General features: G+C 46.8%; 2 protein-coding genes across 4 annotated transcripts in view; one reads left to right on the forward strand and one right to left on the reverse strand.

Annotated features, from left to right (window-relative positions):
• Nucleotides 1–12,123, forward strand: part of MARS1 (methionyl-tRNA synthetase 1) — a 27,068-nt gene extending 14,945 nt beyond the window's left edge. The window contains exons 10-22 of one of the 2 annotated variants that reach the window (XM_082208079.1): nucleotides 498–699; nucleotides 1,599–1,673; nucleotides 1,831–2,001; nucleotides 2,826–2,921; nucleotides 3,298–3,415; nucleotides 4,318–4,531; nucleotides 5,016–5,147; nucleotides 5,838–5,942; nucleotides 6,186–6,369; nucleotides 7,811–7,882; nucleotides 9,739–9,765; nucleotides 10,761–10,826; nucleotides 11,792–12,123. In XM_082208079.1, coding sequence (XP_082064205.1) covers nucleotides 498–699; nucleotides 1,599–1,673; nucleotides 1,831–2,001; nucleotides 2,826–2,921; nucleotides 3,298–3,415; nucleotides 4,318–4,531; nucleotides 5,016–5,147; nucleotides 5,838–5,942; nucleotides 6,186–6,369; nucleotides 7,811–7,882; nucleotides 9,739–9,765; nucleotides 10,761–10,826; nucleotides 11,792–11,920 — 1,591 coding nt within the window. In that variant the 3' untranslated portion in view covers nucleotides 11,921–12,123. The remainder of the gene's footprint in view (nucleotides 1–497; nucleotides 700–1,598; nucleotides 1,674–1,830; nucleotides 2,002–2,825; nucleotides 2,922–3,297; nucleotides 3,416–4,317; nucleotides 4,532–5,015; nucleotides 5,148–5,837; nucleotides 5,943–6,185; nucleotides 6,370–7,810; nucleotides 7,883–9,738; nucleotides 9,766–10,760; nucleotides 10,827–11,791) is intronic. The other variant, XM_082208080.1, reaches the window with a different exon arrangement.
• On the reverse strand, nucleotides 12,077–19,938 carry DDIT3 (DNA damage inducible transcript 3). 2 transcript variants are annotated; one of them, XM_082209069.1, is made up of 4 exons: nucleotides 19,784–19,938; nucleotides 17,579–17,626; nucleotides 13,836–13,999; nucleotides 12,077–12,998 (listed from the first exon to the last, which is right to left on the reverse strand). In XM_082209069.1, the coding sequence occupies exons 3-4, from the start codon at nucleotides 13,974–13,976 to the stop codon at nucleotides 12,573–12,575; spliced, it is 567 nt and encodes a 188-aa protein (XP_082065195.1). In that variant the 5' UTR covers nucleotides 13,977–13,999; nucleotides 17,579–17,626; nucleotides 19,784–19,938; the 3' UTR covers nucleotides 12,077–12,572. The 2 variants fall into 2 exon arrangements, with proteins under 2 accessions (XP_082065195.1, XP_082065194.1); XM_082209068.1 differs by having other exon boundaries at nucleotides 12,077–13,001.
• Between the last annotated feature and the right edge of the window lie 3,047 nt (nucleotides 19,939–22,985).

The raw sequence follows: 22,985 nt of genomic DNA on the forward strand, positions 1-22,985 counted from the left end.
ACATTTCTCTGTACTGCTGAAATGACAGGAATAAAGACATGTAAATAGTCTCCTGTCTGTCTCTTTTCCCCTCCCTGGGGGAATGCAGGGAGGAGGGAGGAAGGTGTGTTCTTCTCACCATGAGGAGGATCGCCGATTTATGGCCTTGCCTGTATCCTGCCGGGAGACGCAGACGGGAAGGTCAACAAGTATCTCAGCCGATTGCCTGGAGTGAGGCCAGTTACCTCTGACTGCGTGCTGAGAATACTGACATAAGGTTCCTCACCCCTGTCCTAGAGGTATGAGGTGCTTTGCCAGCCTTCCTGCTGTATTAGAGAATCATCAGCAGAAGGTGTAGGTGCAGTTGGCAAGCCCAAGACAAACACTGGTCTGCTAATTGTTCATGGATTGACTGCCAAGTTTTCCTTGATGTGATTTTTATTTAATTTTTGGGGTGTGTGCCATATGAAGGTTGAGGATGTCCCTCCTTCATATGTTTCTTCTCTTCCTCACCTCAGGATAGCTCAGGACATTTTCCAGAAGCTCCTGGAGCGCAACTACCTTCTGACAGAGACCGTGGATCAACTGAAGTGTGAGAACTGTGCACGGTTCCTGGCTGACCGCTTTGTGGAAGGCATCTGCCCCTTCTGCAACTATGAAGAGGCCCGTGGGGACCAGTGCGACAAATGTGGCAAACTGATCAATGCCACTGAACTTAAGGTACTGCCACCCATATGGTCCTGGGAACCTACATACTTAGCATTTCTCTTTATCTTTGTCTTGGATTGCTAGAAATAATGGTGGAATGTGTCTCATTTGCACCATGCTAGTCTAGCACAGATTACATACCACCCATCTCCCCATAGAATCTGGCGGTGGAAGCCCAAGGTCCTTCTCTTTTTACAGAAGTAGATGAACTTTGCAGGCATAGGCGAGCCCTCAGAGTGATTTAGGCATACCACATTGGCTTAATCCAGGGGTTTTCGTGGAGGGCACCATAAAGTATTATTTTTTTGAAAAAGAAAAGGTACCTTATTTTATACCAGAATTGAAATCAATTCTGAGGGTACAAAACCTGCCAAATTTCACAGTGATTTTCCCTCAAGGGAGACTTTACTGTTTTGGATTGTGTACAATTGGAATTTAGGAGTGCAGGTGATGGTGGGAACAAACAGCATGGATCCCCAGAAAAGACTGGGGGGGGGGGAATGTTACACACACACACACACACAGAGAGAGAGAGAGAGAGAGAGAGAAGAGAGAAAGGACCCTGCTTTCAAAGGGGGGAGAGAGAGTGATATTTCTATTGATTTGCATAGGAAAATTAATGGTGGTGGAGGAAATAGCATAGATCCATGCAAAGAACAAACATAGTTATTAATCTTTACTTCAACATCCTTTCCCCAAATTGCTGTTCCCTGGAAAACAATTCATTGATTAAAACCTGGGCTTGTCAGTTAGAACAAGGGGAGGTGCAGCCAATAATAACTTTCCAGCACACATGAATTTGCATGTGTGGCGGTCCTACATATGGGCTTGGTACTACTTCCTACATGTTGTTTACTTGCTGGGCTTAATGTCAAGCATACCATGGCCTTGTCTTCTTTCCATCCTGGCAGAAACCCATTTGCAAAGTCTGCCAGGCGACCCCTGTGGTGAAATCCTCCCAGCACCTGTTCCTGGACCTGCCCAAGGTAAGTCTCTCTTGTTTTACTAGTGTCTTTAAAGGACAGTACGATGTACATGTGATGTACAGTTTGCTTAGTGTTGTTAGCAATCATAATGAGCCCTAGACCTTATGCCATTACACCCAGGATCCCCATTCACTGTCTCTGATCTTCTCACCTTTAGCTAGAAGAGAGCCTGGAAAAGTGGCTGACTGTCTCTCAGTCCACTGGGGACTGGACCCCCAATGCAAGATATATCAGCCGTTCCTGGATCCGTGATGGGCTTAAGCCACGGTGCATTACTCGTGACCTGAAGTGGGGCACGCCAGTCCCTTTGGATGACTTCCGTGACAAGGTGAGTGATGGGGTAAAGACCCAGGGGGTCAGTGCTTAATCCTTTCACGGTACTGCTGAGTGCTTGTTCCTATTCTGTGGTCCAAGGCTTTTTCTTTTTGAGGGGCACCACAGGAAAGACAGTACTATTTCAGCAGGGTGGATCAGGGCATTGGGAGTTCTAGCAGGTAGGGAGTCTAGAGACAAAACAGCTTAGTGTCAGTGGTGCCTGGAGAAAAAGGAGGGCATTGTAAAAGGAGCCCAGAAAGTTGTCTGGGTTGTGTCTGTCTGTTATCTGAACGTCTAAAATAACCTTCTCAATTGTATTATTCATTAGTAACTTCAAATTGCATTTGCCGGTCAATCAAATGCTTTCTAATTCCAATCAAATTTATTCATACTTTGACTTAAACTTGTCGTTTTGCTAATTAACCAGAACTTATGTCTGTAGCTTAATTATTGATTCAACCCTTGAAACCAATGGTACAGCTCTAGAATGGTCAAGTGTTGTTGATTCATTTGAGCATGTGCAGAATACCTACAGTTCACCACTGAAGAACCAGCAGCCACTCTCCACATAATTGGCATTGTCTTAAAGGTTTGAGCTGTGGCCTGCCCTGTTTTAGAAATTAAGCATCAGTATGGCCTTCCATACTTCAAAAAATAAGGATTGAAAATATGTGTATGAGCAGATGTGTCAAATTTCAAGTGAAATGTTGGTCGGGAAAAGTTCAAAGGCAGGATGTTACTGGAAGACTAGCCACTCCGGTCTCTGAAAGTACTCCCTTGCCTGCCTTCTGTGAACCATCCCCCTCATGTTTTGCCCCCCCCCTTCTCTCTCTATAGGTGTTCTATGTCTGGTTTGATGCCCCCATTGGCTACCTGTCCATTGCAGCCAATTACACTGACCAATGGGAGAAATGGTGGAAGAACCCAGAACAGGTGATGAGCTTGTTAGTTTTGCACACTTGCCACTGTAGCTTGGTCTCTTTCACAGAAGGAATAAGACCGAGAGATCCCTTCCAGATAAGCTCATTTTATGTAAAGGATGTACAGTAGTTTTCTCGTGTGTGTCTTCAGTCTAGAATCCAGGCAGGTGTTCTGTCTGATGGTGTATCAAAGCACTGGCGATGGGGTGGGAGCATGAATGACCCAGGGTGCCTGTACACCCATGTGATTATCCCATCCTCAGGGGCATCTGTGCTTCTGTGACACCCCTCCAAACAAATGCCCTTTAGATTAGTCAGCCATTTGGGGCAGCAAAGAGTGAGGGGGTTGTGTGACTTAACCATGCAGTCCATCTCCTGTTTCTTCTCAGGTTCAGCTTTATAACTTCATGGCCAAGGACAATGTCCCCTTCCATAGTGTTGTGTTTCCCTGTTCGTTGCTGGGTACTGGGGATCGATACACGCTCGTCAACCATCTTATTGCAACAGGTAGTCTGTGTGTGAGAGTTGGCCCCACCTGCCACTCTTTCATTTCCAGCCCTCATTTCCAAACCCTGCTGGTTTAAGCTAGACTATGTCACAAAAAAGGTTGCATCTTATGTGGCCTGGAAGCTGTAGTGGAGCTACTGAAGTGGGATTTGAGCAAACCTTTAAAACCCCCTAAGAACATGAGTCCTGCTGGATGATGCCAAAGGCAGTGGCAAAGCAGATCCCTATGGGAAGCCTGCAAGTAGGACCCCTGAGTCCACCAGTGCTGCACCCACTCCCTCATATTCAGAGGTGAGGTAGGGACTTCCCCTGCACGCAGAGATTGAGCTAACAAGACCAGTGATGGGTCCCATGGTCAAGAAGGCAGTTTCTGCATGTGCTGTAGAGGGAAGTTAGGGACAGGTAGGGCTCTTCAGTTTGAGAAGGTAGCCCACCTAGAAGGAAAATTCTGATCCTAAACCTCTGCTGACTTGCGGGATCTCTTTGGGAGGAGAAAGGACTGAGGAGTGGAGGCCCTAAGAGGGTTGGGTGGTGCCTTGTACGCCTCCTTCCAGCAGCTCCTGCAGCCAAGCTGGTGCCAAACGTATTGCTCTGCTTTCCTTTGGACTACATTAGTGGGGTTTTGTTGTCTGAGCAACCCAGGACCTCCATAAACACTGCCCAGGCTTGTGCTCCAGGGAGGTCACTTGGGTTCTGCTACCACAGTGGTTTGACTTTGCCCCTGGAGGCACACTCCATTGTCGCTTAAGACAGACAGATGACGATGCCAACCAACTGCCTCCACACTGGAAGGAGAGCATAGTAGTCATTGAGAACCTTATCTTCTGTGAATTAGTCGAAACCTCTTAATCTTCATTCATTAATCATTCTTAATCTCCATCACTTAATCTTCCTTTCTGCAGAGTACTTGAACTACGAGGATGGCAAATTCTCCAAGAGCCGTGGTGTGGGGGTCTTTGGAGATATGGCCAAAGACACAGGCATCCCTGCAGACGTCTGGCGCTTCTACTTGCTCTACTTGCGGCCTGAGAGCCAGGATAGTGCCTTCTCCTGGAATGATCTCATGCTTAAAAACAATTCAGAGCTTCTCAACACCCTTGGCAACTTCATCAACAGGTAATGGGGTGAGGAGGGAAAGAGTCATTCAAATTCACAGTGAAACTAGAACATGGCAGCCTAGTGGTGGTGGTGGTTGAGAGGAACAGGATTACGAATGTATGTCAGATAGTTCATATAAAGAAAAGGAAAGCAGGTAATTTACCCAACACCATGGTTTGTTCAGTGGATTTGTACTTATGCAATGGATACAGATCTGTTCCCACCCCTGGTTGGGAGATACTGCTTTGTACATAGCCTGCAAACTCCTTCTATTTTTGTTGTATCCAGTTAGAAATTTTAAGTGATCTGCCTGTTCATTAGCCATACATTTATTGCAAGCAAATCATTGGCTTCACAGCAATCAAAAAGCAATGCAACCATCAAATCATTACAATTAGTCTGGTTTTCTGTAAAATAAAATGACTATGCCAGAACTTTAGGATTTAATGGCTTACAATAAAATTTGTCCCTCATCCCTCTCTCCTGTGTCTCTCTCTCTCAGAGCCGGGTCCTTTGTGTGCAAATTCTTTGGGGGACATGTCCCCACCATGGAGCTGAGTCAGGATGACAAAAGTCTGTTGGTTCACATCACTCTGGAGCTGCGCCAATACAACCAATTGTTGGAGAAGGTCAAGTACGTCCTTAGGACCTGGCATGTGCCATTAGCCTGAGGGCCTGGTTCCATCCCTTGTTTAGACAAGTACTGAAAAGGGCTCTTCCCAGTCACAGGCAGCAGAATGTTGGCTAAGGAGATCATCTCCAGATTGGCTCTGAACATGTGAATTAGTGATATCTATATCTGTCTCATGAGCATCCTTTCATTAACTGCAAGTAAATGCATGTGGAAGAAATCTTCACTTCCAGAGTTCTACTCACATTGTGTTAGATGCTTATTTCTGGTTATGTATCTGTGTGTGCTTCTTATCCCATGCCTTTTTGAGAGGCAAAACTGACATGTTAAGATTAAGGTAGAGATAAAGCAACGAAAAATCAGGCTCTGTCACCCTTGCAAATAACTTGACAAAAAGTGATAACCCGCAAGGTGCTTTACTAGTCTGCTTGTCCGCATGGATCTGTGTTAGTATTTTGTGGTAGTCTGAGGGTTTGAAAAATGGGGGGGGGGGACCAACAGCTGATTTACAAAAATAAAATAAAATAATCAGCATAGTTACCTGGAGGTTGTTGTTAAGTTGCCCCAGGTATAAGGCAAGTGGTTATTTATGAGCCCTGGTCCCTTCTAGCAGCTAGGGCGAAGAGGAGACGGCTACATTTTCTTCTTCCCTGGTTTGGCTCCTCCTACAAATTTCCTGTTTTTCTCCTGCAGGATCCGTGATGCCCTGCGCAGTATCCTAAACATTGCTCGCCTTGGCAACCAGTATCTCCAGGTCAATGAACCCTGGAAACGGATCAAGGGCAGCGAGGCTGACAAGTGAGTCTCTGCTTTGAGGAAAAGGCTGTTTTCTGATGGTGCCCTCTAGTCAGACCAGCCAACTCAGCAGAATAATGTCTCCCCCTTTGCTCTGAGCTGGCTACCAGTGCTTTATATTTGGAGGCATGTTTTAGCTCTGGTATATAGACTGCCACCTCCTCTTCTTGGCTTCTTCCTCCCACAGGGAGGAAACATCATTTCATCTTCCTAGGAAAATTAACAAGCATCATTTCATCTTCCTAGGAAGCAAGCAAGCACAGTGATAGGGGTAGCTGTCAACATTGCATCCTTGCTATCTGTTATCCTGCAACCATACATGCCCAGTGTGAGTGCTGCAATCCAAGAGCAGCTGTGCATTCCTGCTGACTACAACGTGGTGACCAACGACTTTGTCTGCACCTTGCCTGCTGGGCATCAGATTGGCACGGTAAGTGCTGGGGAGAGGAGGTTATATGGCTTGTGCCAGAACTGTGGCTAAAGTCTTTTCTGAGCTATGACTGAGGGCCAGTTATCTCCAACGGTAGATAAGATGGTAAACCTGTTTCAGGCTTGTATAACAGAATGCTCCTCCATTAAAAATAAGATATAATCCCAGCACTTAAGTAGCTAGCGTGTTTGGGAGAAAGATCACTGAGTTGGGAGCTAAAAGGAATACCACTACTGTAATGGGCTTTGTGTGGGGCAGTCCTGGTATCTGGTCCAGAAGCTGCGGCTGGTGCAGAATGCAGCAGACAGACTGCTCATGTTAACATGTTGCCCTGCTCTATGTTACCTCTCCCTTGGGAGGCTGTGGGCTCTCCTTCCTTGGAGAGTTTTAAGCAGAGGTTGGGTGGCCATCTGTCATGGCTGCTCTAGCTGAGATTCCTGCATATTTAAAAAGAGATGGTAGTAAAACTAACCTACAAGCCGGGGTAATTTCTTGAGCAACAGTTAACAGCAACAAAGGAATTGAAAGGAGAAAAATAGGGTTGGAAAATTAACAGATATCAGGAAAGTAAGGTACAGTGGTGCCTCGCAAGACGAAAAGAATCCGTTCTGTGATTCTCTTCGTCTAGCGGTTTTTCTGTCTTGCGAAGCAAGCCCATAGAAGGATTAGCGGCTTTTAGCGGCTTATCTGCTGATTGGATCAGCTGATAAGCGGATTAGCGGCTTAGAAAAAGGGGGGGGAAAGGGAAAAAAACAGCAGGAACTCGCAAGACATTGTCGTCTTGCGAAGCAAGCCCATAGGAAATTCGTTTTGCGAAGCACCTCCAAAACGGAAAACTCTTTCGTCTAGTGAGTTTTCCGTCTTGCGAGGCATTCGTTGAGAGCTTTGGGTTGGGAAGTCTGTAAAGAAATTTTGTATGATGGAAAGTGTATGATGTATAAATAGAAAAAAGGAAAATATATCAATAAAAATTAAAAGAGGAAAGGATAAAGTTATTGTTCCTCACTTGAAGTTTTTTGAAAGTTACATAATATAACACAAATAGAGTGCAGCTGTTGACTATGTGATAATTTTGTAAAATGGATTGTAATAGAAATGAATAAGAACCATCAGGACCAGCACATGGGAAACCTCTTAACAAAATTGCATTAATTTGGAATTAATTTGTGTAATGGGGTTAAAATTGGAAAATAATAATAAAAAATTGGCAACAAAGAAACGAAAGTGAAGTTCTGCTTTGTCATCCTCCTACTTACTTCTAACTGTTACTTCTTACATAGTTACAAACTTTTCTCTGCAAACATAGGGACTAGATGCTTAGACGCATTTCTTGGGATGCCCAGTACTCTCAAAGTAATCATATAGAATACACATAACACGTGCGTGGGACAAGTTCACAAAGGATTCTGTGGACCCACCTGTCTCCTTAATTTCCCACCAGGTGACACCTCTATTCCAGAAGCTGGAGACAGAACAAATTGAAAACCTGCGGAAGCGCTTTGGTGGTGGCCAGGTAAGGAAAAGCAGCTGAGCCAATGAATGTAGAGCTCCTCTGGGAGAACCTCATGCAATGAGTGGGCAGAGTAAGTGTTTAGTGAAAATACAAAGGGGGAGTTATAGGAGCTCAGCAAAAACTGAATGGGACTGTGGAGAGCCTCTGCTTTCAGGCTTGAGTGTGGGGAAAGGAACTGATCAAGAAGAGGGCACTTCAACGTGCATTGCTCAAGAACTGCTAGGTGAGCTTGACTGCATTCCTCATAATGTTGCCACAGCACAAACATCTTTCCTGAGCTTGTAAGCACTCCAGTTCCGCCTACCTGATTCATGATGATGAACTGTTTTCAAAGAAGCTGACAGAAATTGTACCAGATGCACATCTGTGGAGAGTTCCACATTCTTGGAGCCACCACAAAAAAGGCCCTCTCGTGATACCCCTATATTGCTGGGCCTGTGAGAGTAGCAGAATGGCCAGAGGATTAACTAGAAAGCTACTGAAGAAGCACATCCATTTTACAAGTTAGTAAAACTGCCACAGCGGGTGGCGCTGTGGGTTAAACCGCAGAGCCTAGGGCTTGCTGATCAGAAGGTTGGCGATTCGAATCCCTGTGACGGGATGAGCTCCCATTGCTCGGTCCCTGCTCCTGCCAACCTAGCAGTTCAAAAGCACGCCAAAGTGCAAGTAGATAAACAGGTACCGCTCCGGCGGGAAGGTAAATGGCATTTCTGTGTGCTGCTCTGGTTCACCACATGACCTGGAAGCTGTACACTGGCTCCCTCGGCCAATAAAGCAAGATGAGTGCCGCAACTGCAGAGTCATCCGCGACTGGGCCTAATGGTCAGGGGTCCCTTTACCCTTTTTTAATGTATCCTGTACCCAGTAGCAGATGTGGGGGGGAGGTGCTTACCTGACCTGACAGGTGAGTTGTTGCTGCATACTGGGAGGCAGGGAGGGTGGATGATGCAAACACACTGGCAGGAGTACCAGATTAGCTCGGCTAATGCAGTTGCACCATGTCAACCTCTCTGCCACCTCACTCCTCCCAGTAAGCTGCAGCTACTTGCCTGCTGGGGGCCAGAAAAACACTTCTGCCCCCCTCTGTTCCAAACATTTCACAGTTGCACTCTCTCAACACAGTAATTCCCAAACTGTGTATCAGAGCGGCAGAATGAGAAAACGGCTTGTGTGCCTCGGGAAATGAATGAATTTGCTGAAAAGGCTCCTGGGAGCCCAAAGTGCTCCTCTACAGAGGAGGTTGCCCCCAGCATCTCTGCCTGACTTGCTTCTTCTGGCCATGCCTCTTTCCAGTCAGCTTCTGCAAAAGGCAGGTCATTCTGCCCTGCATGAGGTGCGGGATTGGATCATTTAGGTTTGTTGGATGCATGGGCAAAGCAGAGTTGTCTTACCTCAAGGAAACCTGCCTGTCATATCTCTGCATGAGTCAGCAACTTCTACAAAGAAATGGATTTTTGTGAGGGTGCCTCTTTCTACCCTTTCACACTCTAAAGGTAAAGACTTGGGGAGACTCATTCTGACATCTCCCATTTCGTTCTAAGTGACTGTCCAGGGGAAACTATTTCAATGCTTTTCACCCTTTTCTGCCTCTCTCCCTTAATATTTTGCTTTGCACCTATGGCTTAGTTCCTAGGCTAGACATCTACCCAACATCCACAAAATGTGTCTGTTGGCTGGATGCAATTGGATCCTGCATCCCTAGCACTGGCAAGCATCTCTTGCCTCCCCCTTATTTTTAGTGTGTATGTAGAGCTCTAGGCTACTTGCAAAGTTCTTTCCTCTGCTGTGGCACCTAATTGCTTCTCTCTCTCTACTCCTCATGGCTGTGGTATCGTATCCTTTTGTGCTTTTTCCAGTTTGAAGACTTCCCTCTGAATTTGAAGGTAAAACGTGTTCTTCCTGCTCACCAGGAGAGGCTCTGAGGTTTAGGAAGGGCTCTCCATTGATCTAACATTTGCACGAGGCTTGGCTATCCTCCAGTCAGGCAAGCAATAGACACTGTCAGAATTCAAGGACACATTTCAGCCCGAGAAAAGCCTGTGAGAAGGGTGGCAGGTGGAGAATTCTAGAGGGCCTGAGGCTCCCCACCACCTTCCCCTATGTGCCCTCCAGATGTTTTGGACTACAGCTCAGCACTAGCCACAGGCCGTGCTGACCAGGGCTGCTGGGAGTTGTAGTGTGAAACAACTGGAGGGTGTCAAGTTGGGGGAAGGCAGTTCTCCAACTTTTGTATATATAACCTTTGCTCTCCAGTACATGCTTCACTTTTCCCCACCTTAAGGACAAGTTCAGTCAAATTACAAGGAACATTTTGTTTTCCATCATCTGAGTTCCACTCAGCTCTCACTTCTGATTCAGATTTGACCCATCCACATGTGTGACAAGAGTGTAAATTTCCTCTGTTGCTTAACCAAGGCATTTAAGCCATTTGTATCTGGCCTGAGAGGCAAAATGCATGGCATTTATCAAAGCAGTCAGGGTTGGATTACATGATTTCCTGTTTACTGCCACTAAGCCTGTTCATTGCTTATTTTCTGGGAACAGCTACCTACAACTATGGGTATCCTTCTTACCCTACTGGGCAAAGGGGCACTGGGAGAAGATTGAGGGCTTATCACCAGTGGTACCTTAATGAACATGCATGTATCCTGCATGTGTGTCTTCTCCCCCCCCCCACCCCACCCACAAGTAAGAACAGTGCAGTTCACCTTTTCAAACTTTGGTGACTCTTTGCCTGTGCCTGCCACTAATTGAGCTTCATCTGAGACCTATACTAAAGCAGTTCTGCTTATCCTTGTCTCCTGGATGCTAAGCTGGTGAAGCCTATTATACTGCCACTCATTTAGATTTATTTCTCTTCCCCCTCCTCCCCTTCAAGCAAAAAGTTGTAAAAGGTGAACAGGCAGTAGAAACAAAGGATCTTCAGGAAGAAGTAGCCAAGCAGGTAAGGTTGCACACTCTACTGTTTATAGTTTTTAATGTTTTTGTTTTTAATGAACCGATCAGCCCAACTGCACAGCTAGAACTACATGATTATCTCTTTAATGGCAAAGTAGTTGTGGCCAAGCAGTTGTAGCCTTGCAAAATAACTCAGCTTCTTCCCTACCCCAATGCCCTTTAGTTCCCATCAGCCCTACTTGGGCTAGCCAAAAGGTCATGGGTGATGGGCAATAGAGTTCAAAACATTTGGAGTGCACCAGGTTGGGGGAGGCTGCATTTTAAAAAAAAAGGCTTGTGAACTATTTTTAAAATAGTTTCCTATCCCATGCAGTAATGAAGAGCACTGGCAACCAGCAAACGCACATGGTTCACTAAGGCACAGAAAAGTGATAAAATGGAGCAAGATTTGCTGACAGCTTTAGTCTCTGTTTACTGAGGCTTTATTCACAGCCTAATAGCCGTGTAAAATAGAGGCAGTGGAAGGTGTGGCTTGGGACAGGTGGAGAGAGCTCTAAGGGTCACAAAGTCCTAGAGGGCCACATTTCCTTGAGGTTCCCTCCAGAAAGAGTGAAGTTCCACTTAGAAACGATGACGAGTATATACATCAAGCATGGGTTGCACTAGCTGAAAATCACGTTCTGCAAAGCAATGCTGTTTAATTTGGTTTCTGTTTTCCTTAAGTATTACACTGGTGGGGGGAGGACACCATCTTGCAGTAGGCCTGGAAACAGGAGTACTTGTATCACGAGGGCAGAGATGGCATAGAGGCATGGCAAAAGCCACCTTTATAGAAAAGTTAAGGAGGCAGCCTGTGTTACTTGGGATGAGGGATGCAGTAAGGCTGATAGGACAATGCACTCTACAGAGCAGCAGGTTGGCTGCAGGTTCCAACTACTGTAACTTGCAGGCTTCACCCTGCTTCCTGTTTGTGCAAGAGTGCAATATTTTACCGCTCATTTCTCTTTCTAGGATCACTACGTGCAGCAGCTGAAGGCTCAGAATGCTGAGAAGAAGCAGGTTGATGCTGCAGTCTCAAAATTAGCAGAACTGCAGAAGCAGCTCAACTTGGCTGAGGGAAAAGCGAAAAAGAGAAAGTGAATTGTCAGGCAGGCAGCATCTCTTGCCCAGACACTTGGCTCGCTGTATTTCAGCAATGGGAGAGTTTCTCACTTTTTCACAACATTAAATTATTTTGCTGTAGCCCCTTTTCCTATTTTGTAATCCCATTTATGAAAAATTCAGAATCCTTTGAAATGTTTTGATTATATGGTGAGAAATAAATATTTTATTGGTTAAATACATACTGTACCTATAAATGCAAAAGCTATTATTGGACTCATACATACATGCTTTTTCTTGCACATTTTTCTTCACAAGTGAAGTGGTGGTGGTGATGTTAAGAACAAGCCTGGTTGGCAGAGGCAGTTTCATCCAAGATGGCTCTCCTCTGGTATATATAGCCTGGCACAGTCTGGTTGCATGATCACCTTTTATATTTCAGTTCAGCAAGGCTGGCTCACTAAACCAGAGTAGAAATAAGCAATCTGAGTCCCCCATAAGGTAATGTTGCAGAGTTAGTCTATGGAACAGCCCCGGCCTACCAGGTGGTGGTAATGTTTATTGTATAGAAAAGTGCTTGACACTTTCTTTTTTAAAGTCATAGATGCTAAAGCTGGGAGCAGTGAAGCATTGCTCTGTTTGGTCCATGGCAAGTGAGTCATCAGTACAGGAAGGAAGTTCTCCAGATCCATTAAGTCTTTAGGCTCACCATACGCTGGATAAGTGCTGCTCTTGTTGCTTCCACCTCTGCAGTCAAGCGCTCTATTTCTTTCTGGAGGTGCTCATTGTGGGCCATGAGCTCGGCCACTCTGCGCTCATTCTCCTGCTCCCGCTCTCTGCCCCGCTGCCTCTTGCCTCCGTGGGGCTGTCCACCATGCTTCCTCTTCCGGCTAGTAGGCACCCCCTCATCATCATCTGTCCCAGTCTGCACTGGGGAACTGTGGCTGGAGTCTGACTCGGCAGGTCCCGCAGGCTCCTCAGCTAGCAGTTCCAGGAGTTGAGCTGTGAGATCAGGGTCCAGCTCACAGTTTCCAACTGCTTCACTTCCACTGGGCTCCAAGGGATTGGAAGCATCCAGGTTCCACAGCAGAGCAGTACTGTCAACACCATCAAACTCCTTCTGTAGGAAAATGGAAAGATGGTGAGAGCTACTATTTGCCTTCACCTCCTAAAGCCAGTGTGATCCCTAGCCCACAAAGACCAGGGTTCCTGATCCATCTTCACTGGGGCAGCCTTGAACCTGTTGCTGCCTCACAAGGTTGTTATGATTAAAAAGGGGGGAAAGTCCCTTAAGCTCCTTGGAAGAAAGCATGAGAGATACAAATGGGATTAGGTATTCATGCAACCAAATATGCACATTTATTTGCTTTACTTTTGTCTACAGAAAGCAGTTTCTAAGCTATAATAGAAACTACAGTGCACACCTAAGAGCACAGAAGGAGGTATGTATTATCTAAGGAAGCCAGCCTATAGGCAACCCCCCCCCAAAAAACCCCCACTAATGGGCATGTGAAAGGTGAATGAAACAGCATAAAAGATAAGGCTTGACAGCCCATCTGCGTCATGTGGAGTAGTTGGTATTGGACACCCCATCAATTCCTGAAATATCTACCTCTTCTGCATGACAGGATTTGCTCCAATGTTTCTCTACCATCATTATGAATAGGCTAAAGTGAAAACTATATAGCATGTTAAGATTATCCAATTTCTGCATAGCGTAAGTGGTAAAACAGATGCTTGCCAGGTTCCCCAGATTTAAAGGTACCACACTAATTTTGTTTTTTCATGGGGTTTTTTTTAATGGTTTGGAAGGACAAGTGAAGCAAAGTGTGATACAGAGCCAATGGAAGAAGAATTAGAAAACTCTGTAAGGGGGAAATCTACCCACCTCTGGGATGCTGTACACAAGAGACATACAAGATGCTAGGAAAGTTGCTTTCCTCCGTTTTCTCACCTGCTCCTGTCCCCCCACTGGGGGGTCTGTCCTGCTGGTCACATCCAAGGACAGCACCTCCTGCAAGTCCTCATACCAGGCCTCCAGCTCCCACGGGGGCACTGGGGTGCTCACGGAGAAGGGCAGGGATTCTGCCATCATGGTTCAGGTACAGCCAACACTGTCTGAAAGAAAGGAGGACGGGGTGTGTGTCAAGAGACCTGGGCTAGCAATACAAATTCAAAAGTGCACAGGGAGGATGGATGGGTGCGCAGAGCCCCCAGACCCCACGGAGTTGTTCTAGGTCAACAGGAAAACACAAGGAGCCCTGGATTTCATTACAAGGAGACCCCCTATCCATTTGTTACCAAAAAAAGAAGAGAGCCCTGAAAATCTGTTTGTCATTGCTTTTTTATCCCACCATTCCTTGTAAGCCCCCTTGAGCTCCCTTGAGGTTCTCCCCCTGCCTCCCATTTTATCCAGGGATACCTTTTATCCCTGTGAATTAAGTCAGGCTGAGAGTGACTGGCCCAAGTCAGCCTCGTGGCTGAATGGGGATTTGAGCCAGGGACTCCCTGGTCCTTGACAATGAATGCCAGATAAAAAAGGGGCTATGCTATAGAAATGACTGGGTAGAGCATCTCCCCCATCCACTTTCTGCCATTCAAACAGCACTAGCTTTCACATGGGAACAGGAAGCAAGAGGTGTGCCTCATTCTACCGGAAAGACAGCCTCCTATTCTGCACTGACAAGGAGGGTGGCTTGGCACCATTCTGTGGCCTAACCACACTGGGAGAGGTCTTAGAAAAAAATCTTATGCAAGCACAGCACAATTAAAGGATTACAGGCCACCAAGAGTGCTGAGATGGATCAATACTACAGGATGGCTACTTTTGGTTCAGACCTTTTAGTTATAGAGCTGAAAGAGCACAAAACGTGTCACCAATTTAGAAATGATGTTACTATTAGCTGTTTGGAAGCTATTTCATATTGAGTGTTGATTGGGAAGTCTAAGAAACCAAAAAAATAGAGCAGTTTTGAAAGGTTCAGTCTCATTTTGATTCAAAATGGTGTCCAAATGTATTCAAACATAGAATACCTTTCTCCTTTATCTCTGGAACCACCATGCAGAAATTTGGTGATGATATCTCAGGTGGTGTTTAAATGCATCATAACCCTAAAAACCACTTTCCAAAAATATAGATGGGCTCAGGAGAGACACTGGAAGCTCAGCCACCTTAAAACACAACTTACTGACTTGACAAATAACTCCCTGAAGTACTCAAACCCATTCCAATTCAATAAATGTTGCTATTGGCTCAGTAATACTCCATTGTCTCTCAAAACAGACAGATGCCAACCAACAGTCTTGATATGCACATGAAGCCAATGAAGCTTGTAGCCTACAATTACGATGTGGCTACCCTCCTATGGTGGGGAACCTGTAGTCCGCCATATGCGGCTCCCATTGTTGTTGAACCATCACTATGCTAGTTGTGGCTGATAACATCTGAACAGCCACAGGTCCCCTTTTCTGCTATACGTACTTAAGAGGAAAACTCACTAAACAGCGGGACTTGCTTCTGAACAAATATCACACTGTAGAAGTACACCATCCCTGAACTTCCACTGCCACATGTGCCTTGCAGAGTTTTTGAAGTTACTTTCCTTATTCAAAGGATGTTTTTAAAACTAGTTTAGGAAACTGGTGTTTCTCTGCATGGCTGGCTACAGTGTGCACATCTCATAGTCATGGCCTTTCCTAGGGGCATAAGGTGTCCTGCCCAGGGAGGCCAGCACAGATGTCAATATCTCAGTACCTTTCACACTGGAAATTTCTCATGCTGGAAATAAGAGCTGAGTCACTGTCACAAGACAGTCTGTGAGTGCCAAGCCAAGCAGTCCTGCAGCCTCAGATGTTAAGCATTTCCTTTCTTTGTGGCCTTGGGGCAGGCTGGAACATGCCTTGAGTAGAAGTGCCATTCTTCAGCTGCATTACTCTCTGACTTGGCGATTATAACACAGACTAGTCTAGAGGAAGGCAAGGGGGCGCGTGGCTCTTCAGTTGCTGCTGAACTACAACTCCCCTTACTATTGGCCATGCTGGCTGGGGCTGATGGCAGGTAAAGAGTCCATCATCACCTGGAGGTGAGGGGGCCCCTTGCCTGCTAGAGGGCAAGGCGTGGATAACCTGCTGAGCAAGGGAAGTCATACAAATTCTTTTCTAGAAGCATGATACACAGTTGCTTATTTATTTTTTAAAAAAGATGTTTGTGTCAGCTGCTTTTCTCCAGGAGATGTCCTGGAACACAGCAGAAAACAGAAATGATTTCTCCCTTGCTCTGAGATATAATCATAGAATCACGAGATAACGCTGATTAGGGTTCTATTTTACAGATATGTCCCAGTGGAGGTAAAGCCTTGTTTTAAAGTAATACCTAACAAGACATTGTAAGGAATACTGTCTATTTTAAGATGCAGTCCAGAGACAGGTTCCAGGGCTATGGCCTGAAGTACAGCAATTGAAACTAAGCAAAGTGGAACCTAATTAATACACAGATAGAATAATTCCCAGGACACAGCTAAATGCAACCTTGAGTTCCATCAAGGGAGAAAGCACCCTGCAAATATAGGGTTGTATCCAAAACCATGTGAGCGGACTCCTGCTTACAGAACTTCATCTCCTTCAGCCACCCCCCCCTCTCAAAAGAAAACAAAACATTGCTCTGGTTCCCCCCTAAATCTTAAACTAGGGTTTTATGGTTTCACTTATGGTAGACCTGGGATGGCCAGAGCTGCATTCACATGAACAAAGGCCAGCCAACTCTAAATGTTCCTGCAATGGTTAAACAGGAACAAGTTACTTACTTGCATTGTTAGTTCCATGCACCCCATTCTCCTAATGCCCATTACACCCCACTGCATTTCTCTGCTTGGCTAAACAGTACCTATGTGCATCAATGCAGCTGCAGTCAGATAATGTGTCTGTCATAGGCTGTGACACAAATACAATGAATGTTTACTCCAGAGGTTCAGCCCTACTTGAGTTCAACAGTCCTTACATCCAAGCAAAACAGGACAGCAGCCCCTTCATCCAAAGTCCAACATGTGTTGTCTAAACCAGTGTTTCCCAACCGGTGTTCCGCGGCACACTACTGTGCCGTGAGACATTGGCTGGTGTGCCGTGGGAGGGAGGCGGGCGAGTCGGGCGGTGAGAGGCGGCGGCGGCGAGGATCCGCGTCGAGCCGGGGGCGGCTCCGCGGTGGTGGTGCCGAGCGGCGGGGCAGCGCGTGACAGCGGAGGAGGAGGAGGCCGGCATGTCCGGGCAGCAGCAGCAACAACAGCAGCAGCAACTCCCGGCAACGGCTCCTCAAGCCCCGCCGCCGCCCCCTCCTCCGCCCGCTATCGCCGCCACCACCACAACAGCCACCGCCGCCTCAGTTGCCGCCGTCCCTCAGTCCCTCGCTCTGCTGCCTCCTCCCACCCCCAAAGCTTGGAGGTTCCCCGGCAAGGGGGAGGGGAAAAACTTTCACTTTCGCGCGTCCCTCCCGGCGTGACGCTGCGCGCTGACGTCACGGGGCTGTAATGGTGGTGTGCCGCGAGATTTTTTTCAGTAAACAGGTGTGCCGTTGCCCAAAAAAGTTTGGGAAACACTGGTCTAAACACACGGACTGCCTGTAGGAGTGCCGTACACCTCACTCTATGAAGTCTAAGTGCCTTCCTTTTTTGATTCATTGCAGAAATCAGAATAAATTATTCTTACCAGTTTTCAAGTGTGATGGTGTATTAGGATGCGATTTTTCATTCGAAGCTGTGGGAAAAAGAGGAGAGACTTATATTTTGACTACTGATGTCACCGCATAATGATCTGATCTTGTTCCATTTCCACTGCAGAGGTAGCAGAGAAAAATATACCCAGGCAACACCTATCACTTTAAGCTATGCAGCAAGGTGGAATGGCGCTGTGGCACAGCCCTCTTACAGATTGTTTCCATCAGTTCTTAAGATACTGTACTGTGCTTTGCTTCTATTTTCGAAGGGAGTGCCCATTGCTCTCACATGCTTGGAAACTATCTCCTTCCTTCTTCCAACCCCAGAGGCAACATAAATTCAAGAAGCAATGCACTGCATTGATCCCTTTCAATAAAGTAGTGTACCTAAGGGTCTCTGAAGTCTCGGTGTTCTGAAATAACAGAACCTGGCAGAATTAGACTGCCAAATGCAGATAACCCATGACTTTCCCCTTGTAATGGTTGTGTTATTGGCTGCAGCTGATACTGTGAAGTTCTATGTTCAGGCCCTTTTCGTCAACAAAATTGAGGCTCAGTGATTTTGAATCATTTTAGATTTATCACTCCCTATGCATCCATTGTGCAGCTGGGAGAACTATGAGAGAGAAATGTATTATGTTAGTATCCCACCCATCCAAAAACCTGGCACAGCATACAATTATTTCCATTGAGCTTTCTTTGCACAATAGGTGAGGCTGAGATAGTGACTGGCCAAAGGTCACCAAATGAACTTAACAGATGAGCAGAGGTTTTGACACAGGTCCAACTCTACCCACTGTATGGCACTGCTCAAGACCTTGGACGATCCAGGATATGGCCTCACAATTTTTTAAAACCTATGATTTGTATAGAGACTACCTTTTGACAAAATGCAACGGTCCTGAAATTAAGCTGCCTGAAATATTGTTTTAAGAAAATTGTCAGAAGGCCACTTATCTCTCTCTGTACAGAGACTTTACCCCCTATTTCTTCTGCAAGGGTCCTCTAGACAGATCAAAGGACACCCTGCGCTGCCCCGAGTTGAAGAGCAAGGCAGCAACAGTGGCATGAACCCCACAGGAATCCAGCATGCACCAGGGATGCACCACAGGTTTTCATCAGCCCTGAGTGATGCAACAAACCAGAAGAGTTGGGGATCGAGGAACTGTTATGCAGCCTGTTGGGGAGAAAAGGATCCCCAAGGAGCCATGCGAAGAGGCATTTCAAGTCATCCGCGTGCCCCAGCAGGCAGCTTTGCAGTCTTTTACAGGGGCTACTGCTTGCATAAATGGGAACTGGGGCATCCTGCTTCCCTCTCCTCTGAGGCACCCCTAAATTCTCACAGAAGGCAGGTTTTGTTTTCTAAACCCACAGAACTGCTTGCAGTGAAAAAGGCTGCGCTCCAACATCTCTTGGCAGAAACCAACAGTATGTACAGCTGCCTGAAAGGATGTAGCCTCAAGAGCGGGCAGAGAGCCCATAATTCCAAGCTATTTTAGCACACAAAACCAATAAGTGTTTCCCTCTCCATGTTGGAAGTGAAGTGAACTAGGAAAATTTAGGGGGTTTGTCCACCACCCAGTACAACAGCTATCTTCCTTCCGTTAGCTCAGCAGATACAGTAACACTGAAATATATCAATGCCAGCAAAAAGCAATGAAAGAACAGGGCTCCCAGGACAATTTTTAAAATAAAAAGCTGTGCCCATGTTCACTGAATTCATTGCTAAACTTGCAATTCCCTCAGTTGTATTTGGATTTTTGCTTAATGGGGGCACCCTTCTTTACACATCAGCACCCCTAAGAACTACGAATAAAGCCTCTTCCATCTTAATTTTTTTCACTCTCGCTGTTTTGCTCTCTTTGTGCGGAGAGCGGGGTTGGGGAGAGAGCAAGGGCATAATGGTCGAGTCGCATTTAGGGGCACCCAGATAAAAGCAGAGTGCCTCATCCCTGCGTGTTTAGGGGACAGGGGAAGCCACGCTGACTGGGGGCTCAAACTCTGAATGAAGTCCGGGCGGGGGCTATTCCCCCCCCCCTTTTACTTCCCAGTTCTAGGAGCGCGTTAGAACACCCTCCTCAAAAAACCAAAGCAGGGAGAAAGACTGGAACCGAGTTCCTTCCGTGCGCGGCGCTGGAGACCCCGTTTTGAAACTACCCCCCCCCGGGACCCAGGCGCCCTCCCCGCTCCCCTCGCACCTTCCTCCGCGGCCCCTTCTCTCCCGCGATCCGGTCCCCCAGGTGCTGGCTTCGGCTCATCCTCCCCTCGCGGCTCATTCTCTTCCTCGCTGCGCGGCTGCCGGCTTCCAACTGCCAGGCGCGTCCTCGGCTCAGGCTGGTCCTTCGAGCGCGGCCCCGCCCCCGCCCCCGCATGACGCAACCCTTGCGCCACCCGCGGCCAATCGGCGGCGCCGGCCCCCGCCTCGGGCGGAGCGCGCCCGCCCAACCGCCGCCGCCCTTCCGCCGCGCCCCGCCTCCAAAGGGCGGGCGGTGGCGGAGACTGCCGCGTCGCCCCCGGAAGTGACTCCTCCCCTCCCTCCCTCCCTCCGTCAGGGTCACGAGTCTGAAGGAGGTGAGTCATGCGGGGAGGGTGATGCAACGTCCTAGTAACCGGCGGCGGCCGAGGCCGAGGGCCGAGCCGCGACCTTGGGCCTCTCAGGGCTCCTCTCACACCGGGCGCGCCTGGTTCCCTCGCCCCGCCCGCCCGGCCCCCCGCGAACTGCCAGAGCGCCCTCCGAAGGGCCTAGGCCGAGCTGCGTCGAGGAGGCCGGGCGGGGGGAGGGGAAGGGCCGGTGGGAAAGCCTCGTGACGTCACGCCCCGCCCGCCGCTCCGTTAAAGGGCCAGGCCTCCCCGGGGAGGGAGCGGAAGTGGCGCCTGCGGGCCGCGCACTGGCCCGTCTGCGGCCTCCATGCGGAGCGAGTCAAGAGTGACAGCGGCAACAAGGACAAAGCGCTTAGCAAAATAATTCGCTGCTCGACCAGAGAAACCTTAAAGTCTGTTCACCGCCTCAGCTTTATGTAATAAATGCCTATGTGCATGTGAATAAAACAAGGGTTCTGGAATGGGGGGAAACCACATTTCTTTGTTTTTAAGGTGGTCACAGCAGGCGGCCATCTCAATGTGTGAGAAAGGAGGAGGAATACCTTTTAAAGAGCTGAATTCCGCCCGTGTACTTGTAGTTCTATTAAAAATAAAAATTAACAATTTTTTAAAAAAATTATTACATGCAAAGATCTCAGGGCGGTTCATGGTATAAAAATACAGAATAAAACCACAAAGTGAATAATAAGAACAAACCAATACCCCTGCACACATTTAAAAGGATATAGACCTGTTTAAACAGCCCAAGGCTTGGTTGAAAAAGAACGTTTTTGCCTGTGGACTAACACTTTATTGTTCATAAGTGGGTTTTTTTACAAATCTAGTTAGATAATGCAGTGTTGCATTCCTAAAAAAGAAATTTCTAAACATGCCTCCAGGAGGAGGAATCTCATAAGAGGTAGAGAGGAGGCAGCTGAGTACAGCCCAGTTCTAACAGTTTGATTTGCTTCCATGTAATGTGTTTAAGATTTCAAATGACAAATTGTCAGACTTCTTATGAGCATGTGCACACCACATTAAAAGTATCCCACCCTGGTTATAGAGGTGGTGATGGTCTGGAAAGAGAAACATAAAACAGGAACATTTATCAACTGCCTCACTTCTCCCCCCCCCCCCCACAAAATGGGTTCAGGATAAAGAGTTCCTCCATAATTGGTCCTGGTGTTAGGGGCTACTTAACATAAGTAGCTGTCAGACTTGCTATTTTAGGTCATACAATAAAGTCTCATTGCTTTCAGTATCCATGCTTACTATTTTACTTAAAAATTGGCTAAAACAATATACCAGATGCCAGTCCTAAATCTTTTATAAAGGTTTCATCAAAATGAATGTAATTTTCAAGCAAAACACCAAAATGGGAGTGCTACTTGGATTTGTTAAACAGGCCTGAACATTTAAATAGGAGTTAGAATTGCTTTTGAAGGTCACCTTCAGTAGACATGCAATGTTGATATTGTTGATCTCCCAGTTGTATTTCATGCAGTTCCTGAGCTTTCATGACCAGTTACTGTTGTCAAATGTTCTGTCTTCAATTAATCCTTTGTTCATCTACTTGTCTGCCACGGAACACCTCTCTGTCTTCCCTGAAACTCCTGCATGTTGTGGAAGATTCTGGGGCCACTCTAGTCTGCATACTCTGTGTGCAGTGTGTGCTAGCCAGGCTTGGTGAGCTAGGCCCATGCAAACTAAGAGTACACTGTCAAACATGCCCAATGCAACTTTGCAGAGGATGATTGGTTGTGGGTAAATGGGCAGGCAAAACTGACTTGGAAGTAGCCTTGCCTTCCATTACCGATCTCACTGAGGACTCCACATAAGCTACACAAGCAGTGTTCTGCTGAACATAATTTGACAACCCCTGCTCTGTCTTTTAAAACCTACACAGATTTAAACCAAAGAGTCAAATTCAAATCCAGATTCAAATACTGGAGGTATGTGTGCCAAACGGGGCCTTTGACCTGGGTGAAATAAAGCCTAGTTTTTCCCCTGGCTAATGGTTTAATAACATAAAGCATCCTTTAGTCTACTATAGTCTACTAATAATTGCCCCCACCTTTTCCAGCTCCATTGTTCTGCTTGGATTCCATTGGGAGCAGGTCCATTGAAATGAGATGCACCAGTTTGTGACTTCATTATGGCAGATCTCTGGGTCACTCAGACTAGCTGTGTCTGCTGTAGTGAACCATCCATAGATTTGACTCAAATACTGTAAGCCTTTTGAACGTGGGAGTTGCATGGAATCCTCCAACTCCAACATGAGACTTATTCTGATTAGGATCACACTGGGAGTTTGTGGCAGGATGGGGACTGGACATAGGTGATTTATTAATACTCATTAAAGTGATTTCCTGCTATACCACCAAACATGACTCAGGTGTTGCCACCTTGGCCCCCTGAACCATAACTGCAGGTTTTTCTCCATTTACTATGCCAGCTGTTCTCATACAACTCCCTGCTTATCCCATAAATTGTGTGCCCTGCAAGTGTCCCAAACCCCAGTGTCCACTTCCTGCACCCTTTCAATCCCTGACTAATGTTCTGCTATGTCTTTCATAAGCTGCACGTGTAACACTTAGATTTCCTCTTCAGTACTTTAATATTTAATACCCAACAGGGTCATGTGTGTACCAACCTGTACCAGCCTTCATCACCCCTGCCAATGTAAACCGGGTCTTAGACTGCCAGCTTGTTCCTTACTTTTCTAAGGTACCGGTAATCATACCATGTTTATAGTCATAAGCACCACCACACACAAGGATCACTGACACAAGGAGTGGCAAGGACCATTAGTTTACAGGG

This window comes from Podarcis vaucheri, assembly GCF_965113315.1.
Source record: "Podarcis vaucheri genome assembly, chromosome: 2".
Classification (NCBI taxonomy): Eukaryota; Metazoa; Chordata; class Lepidosauria; order Squamata; family Lacertidae; genus Podarcis; species Podarcis vaucheri.

What these genes read in the sequence shown, in the direction of transcription:
- DDIT3 (XM_082209068.1), bottom strand. Translation starts at nt 13,976, where the DNA reads ATGATGGCAGAATCCCTGCCCTTCTCCGTGAGCACCCCAGTGCCCCCG. An exon ending in CAGTGGGGGGACAGGAGCAG is followed by an intron (nt 13,002 to 13,835) that starts GTGAGAAAACGG and finishes ATTTTCCTACAG; the next exon opens with AAGGAGTTTGATGGTGTTGA.